This window comes from Asparagus officinalis, chromosome 3 (genome assembly GCF_001876935.1).
Source record: "Asparagus officinalis chromosome 3, Aspof.V1, whole genome shotgun sequence".
Taxonomy (NCBI): domain Eukaryota; kingdom Viridiplantae; phylum Streptophyta; class Magnoliopsida; order Asparagales; family Asparagaceae; genus Asparagus; species Asparagus officinalis.
This window is the reverse complement of record NC_033796.1, coordinates 61729242-61734268: the sequence shown is the minus strand read 5'-3', so window position 1 is coordinate 61734268 and position 5027 is coordinate 61729242. Positions and strand designations below refer to the sequence as shown.

The 5027-nt window shown below is 34.0% G+C and overlaps 1 protein-coding gene across 1 annotated transcript in view; it reads right to left on the bottom strand.

The window, feature by feature from the left end:
* LOC109834235 (B3 domain-containing protein Os07g0563300-like) overlaps positions 1-5027 on the bottom strand; it is a 26915-nt gene that overhangs the window by 13527 nt on the left and 8361 nt on the right. The window contains exons 6-9 of the mRNA XM_020402215.1: positions 4297-4471; positions 3607-3683; positions 3063-3455; positions 2167-2216 (exon numbers count right to left, since the gene is read on the bottom strand). Of these exons, the coding sequence (XP_020257804.1) occupies positions 2167-2216; positions 3063-3455; positions 3607-3683; positions 4297-4471 (695 nt within the window). The remainder of the gene's footprint in view (positions 1-2166; positions 2217-3062; positions 3456-3606; positions 3684-4296; positions 4472-5027) is intronic.

Genomic DNA, 5027 nt, shown 5'->3' with positions numbered 1-5027 from the left:
ATTGAGAGTATAAAAATAAATGGGGATTAAAATGTAGATTTATACATTAAAATCCATCCACAATGACGAGATATTAGTCTGAGTAAAGCCAAATAAATTGTTTAAGCATTTTGTTCAAAAAATACACTGTGTACCTAACAACTTAGAACGAACATATAGCAAGTTACAATAAAAAATAGTCACTTCACGATACCAAAATGTTAACATAAAAAGTAGGTTTAAAACTAATTCAGAGGAATATTATATTTAGGGTCAAAGAGATTTTGGAGGTGGATGGGTATAAACATAACTGGAGGTACAACTTTGGATTTATGGGAGAAAAACTCTTATGGAAGTGGGCCAGTTTAAAATTAAATGGGCAAAACTTTGGGTTTATAAGCCAAAAATTCGTCTACAGTTTGCGATATTAAATTCAGTGTTGAAAAAAAATGCTTTAAATATTTGGTTTAAAGAATACTTCGTATAACTAACCACTGACAACAAAATTTAGCAAGTTACAAGAATAAATCACAACACATTATATAATGAACTGCTAGAGTACAAAGTTAATTTTAAAGCTTCTTCGCCTAATGAACAGAGCCCACTCTATTTAAATGTCAATTGGTGGATCAATAAGCCCGCCTTAGTCTCAAACAGGGCGCAAGGAAAAAATAATTTGGTGAAGTAATTTGGTTCTAAGAGTGAATTTGGAAGAAAGTGGGTTTAAAAATAAATGAGGGAAGTTTGGGTTTATAGGGAAAAACACTTTTTAGAAAGTAGATGAGTTTAAAAATAAATGGTACTGAAACTTTAGGTGCATTATCTTGGGTCAAAGAGTGATTTTAGAAGTGTGTGGGCAAAAAATAAATGTGAGTAAAGCTTTGGGTTTATAGGCAAAAACTCATCTACTTTTAGATGCTGCGACATTTGTGTGAAAAAAGCTAAAAAATAATGGTTTAGGTATTTGTTTTAAAAATCCACCATATACTACCACTTAGAAAAGAAATGTAGCAAATTAAAGTAGAATATAATAACTTACATCGTTCACCAAACTCTTTAAATACGAAGTAAGTTTAAAGTAAGATAATTTGTTGGAATACTTCAGATTCGGAAGCGGGTGAGTCAAACTAAATCAAGGTAACACTTTTGGTTTATAGGTTCAAATCCCTTTCTTGAGTAAGTTTCAATACAAAGACGGGTAAGACTTTGGATTTATAGGCAAAAACCCCTTATATTGCTTCATATTATATTATTAAATTATTTATTCTTAAGGTTGATGAGCATTTTGGACCAACAAACGTTTTGGAAGTTGATGGACTTAAAAGTACACTGATTTACAATTTTGGGTTTTGATGTGCAAATCTTAAGTTGACGAGCATTTTGGCCAAAGAGTCAAATTGAGGGGTTTAAAAGTAAATTGGTCTACAATTTCAAGCTTATGTGAAAATTTGAAGTTGAGCATTTTGGGCTTAGTGTGGGTATGGAAATTGATGGGCTTAAACGTAAATTACATTTTTTTGGTTTATGTGCGAAAAGCCCTTTGTTATATACCTTTTCTATGATTATATCTATAAAGCTATTGGGGTGCACTAGCTTCTACAGCCCAATAGCTTTAGTTAATAGATAAATGCTATGGATTTTTTTTCTTCTCACCATTATCTTCTCACCATTATCTTCTCTAGGTAAATAGTCCCCACAAAAAATGGAACTTTCTCGGTCACTTAAATCTAATAGTCCTCTCTCCTCTTCCTCAATCAATCAGCACCATTTAGCCGTTAAGAAAATAAAGGTACTGAACTTATCTTGCTCCTCTCCAAATTCAACTGCTATAAACACAAGCAGAATCATGCTGTTATATGCAAAATAAAGTTAATTAACTGAGACTTTCCTTTTGCTTCATTGGATTCAACCAAATGTTTTGTTCAATCAATTTTGCATCACTGTAGACCAACAAATCCAAAGCATACGAGCATGTAAGGTGTCGTTGAATTGCTTCCGCATGTATATAATATACAACAACAAGATTGGCATGGACATGAGATATAAAGATGTCAAGAAACAAATCCTTAATATCCCCTTAAGCTAAATTATAAATCATAAATGCAAATGCATAATCGACGAACCACATGCTGTTTTGATTAAGATAACTTTATCATAGACTGAGAAGCCAAACAAGTGAGAAATTACCCTGCTTGGTTTGTGGTGAAAATTGTAGGCTTTCCAAGCACCGGGGATTCCTGCTAATAGAAATAGATTAAAGAATGCAAATGTACATAACAAAGATGAAGATACAAGCTGAAAACAAATCCAATTAACGAGGAATACTGCAGGCCAATTAGCAAAAGTAGCAAGCCCATTGGTGACCCAAGGGCCAAGATAGACAAACTGAATGGATAGAAAAATAAAATGAAAGGGCATGTTTAAGACAAAGTTATCCTAATAAATGAATCATTTAACCACCACTAAAATGGAAAAAAGTATCAGTGAAGTTCTATAACACAACACTAGGAATACTATGTAAGCTATGTTACCCAGGTACTCCTGTAATGAAGCCGTACCCATACTAGACACGTACCCGACACTTTCTCATACCCAAACTTCATGAACACTTCTTGAATATATGCATGCATTTATTACAACATGTACTCAATTATATGAATATGTGTTAATTTTAAATACTTGTCAAACACTTCTTGGACGTATAGCTTACACTTCACATCCATTTCTTGAAACTAGTTAGATATGGGTCGGGTTAGTTTCAGTCCATACCTAAGTTCAAAACTATATAGTTAAAAGGGTAGTTTGGATGTCTAGTAAAAAATGAGTAGTTTCCAATTTATGACAATCTATATGATAAAAGAAACTTTAAAATGTGATCGGAATTTTAATTCTAATGACACATGAACACGTAAAAAAAATTAATCTCATGTACATTATTATTATTATTATTATTATATATATCTGTGTCCTCGTACCTTACATTTTACAATTTTGCAGTGTCCCGTATCCGCACCCGCTTCCACGCAACTTAGGGTGTAAGTGATGTAAGTCTATGAAGATGAAAGAAAACAACAATGTCATACCTCATATTCCTCAATTTCATGGCCTTCAATGACTACAACATTAGGATTGTCATTAGGAGGCGGTCGGAGGAGCTCCTGCGCCTGTTCCCATGTTACTTTTAGCTCAATTGAGTCCTCACTTTCAATCCTTAAGCGTTTATTTCTTGAACCAAGATTACCGCCTTTCCTTCTACTTGGGCCATGAGAAAGTTTAGTTGCAGACCCGTCTTTTTGAATAAATCCATTTTTGCCAAACTTAGACAATATGGCCTCATCTGTTGTATTGGATGAGCTTTTTGATTCTGCGCCAACCTTTTGAGACCGAAAAGGGCCATTTTCGCTGAAGTCAGTTGCATTTTTGTTATTTTCTGGAGGTGTTAAAAAACCATTACCAGTTTTAACTGTTTGTGCATCCTGTAAATGACATTGAAGGTTAGAAACAAAAAACCTCATAAGGATTAAACTAAGGTTAAATACTTCACAACAATTTAGCCACAACCTACAGTGAGGAAATTTGATAGAGAGAAGAATTCCATCATTAAGGAAGATTGCCTACATAAATTACCTGTTCGGATGAGGCATTGGAAGCTTTCCTAAATCCCATGACCAACTTCCCCTCCGGATCTATCCGACTGAATGTTACTGCAGAATCTCATTCAGTATTTTCCAATTAGATTTCTGGCTTTTTTATCTACAACTAAAACCTCGATTGCAAATTCATTTGACAATACCAGATATTAAGGTTAGAGTAGGAGAAAATGGGCTAAATAGGATAAAGAACAGACGCATAAATATGCGTTTCTTGTTTAGTATGTGACAGAAGTAGCCATCCTTCCCCAAAAAGAAATCATGATCTAATGAAATAAGATGGCCTTATTTTGATAGAGTTAATAATGGGAAAAGCTTGAAAGGATTAACACAGAAACATCATACATGAAACCATACCGAATTGAATGCATAAGTTAAGTGCAACAATGAAGAGCAACATAAGGGGGTAAAGCAGCTTAAAGTGAGGAAAAAAATATGGTTACAGAACAGATAATTGCAGTTTCATCATAATACATTGGAGTTCGAAATGAAAGATAAATCAACTTTTTGAGACAGTAGAAGATAAGAAAATTATGGGTATGAATCGAGAATTGAAAACTTTTCAAGCAGAGCAGGAGATTTGTTTTTTCTTTTTTAATTTCACTTTATTTATTTACTCATCGGTCAGTGAGTAAGAAAGCCTTCGGAAAGTTATCCATGAATTTACCTGTGTCGCCTGCTTGTAATTGCATTGACTGAATGCAAGGAGTAACTCCCTCCAAGACGTACATCCTGCTGTTATTATTTGGCCAGAACCGGAACTGAAACGCCCACTCTTTGCCACTAGCATCCTGAACCTTTAAAGGAAGTCCTTCAGGTTGAGATATTGGAGGGAAGTATGCCTGTTTTGGATACCAAACATTTTAATTGAGACATACTAGTAACCCTCAGGGGCTTTATACATACATATAATATATCATGGTCTCCCAAGGAGTAAAATGGGGTTACAAACAATTCCAAACTTGTACAAGATGTCATATGTGCCTTTAAAGAAAAAAATAAACAACAAAAGCATGTATCCTTTTTCTTTTCTTAAAAATAACATTATATTAGATAAATGCAAACAGGTACTGGAAAAAGGAAGTACTGTGACATGCAGGCACACAATGCCGTGTCTCAAATAAATTGAGTACTGGCCCAAAGAAGCCATATAGGCATATACAAATGATGAAAAAAAATAGAATAATAAATAAAATTTAGCAGGAAAGTTCACAAAAGTATATCTTTCAGAAGTCAACTATTTACAAGGATCAAACTCTGCTTTCTTTCAAGCCTCCAGAATATCGACGAGAACTTCATATACAAATATTATCCTAGGCATAGCTTCACTAAGAGATAACACATTGATTTTTTTTTTTTAACTAGCATTGCCCTCCCCTTCCCCTCCTCCACCGACAT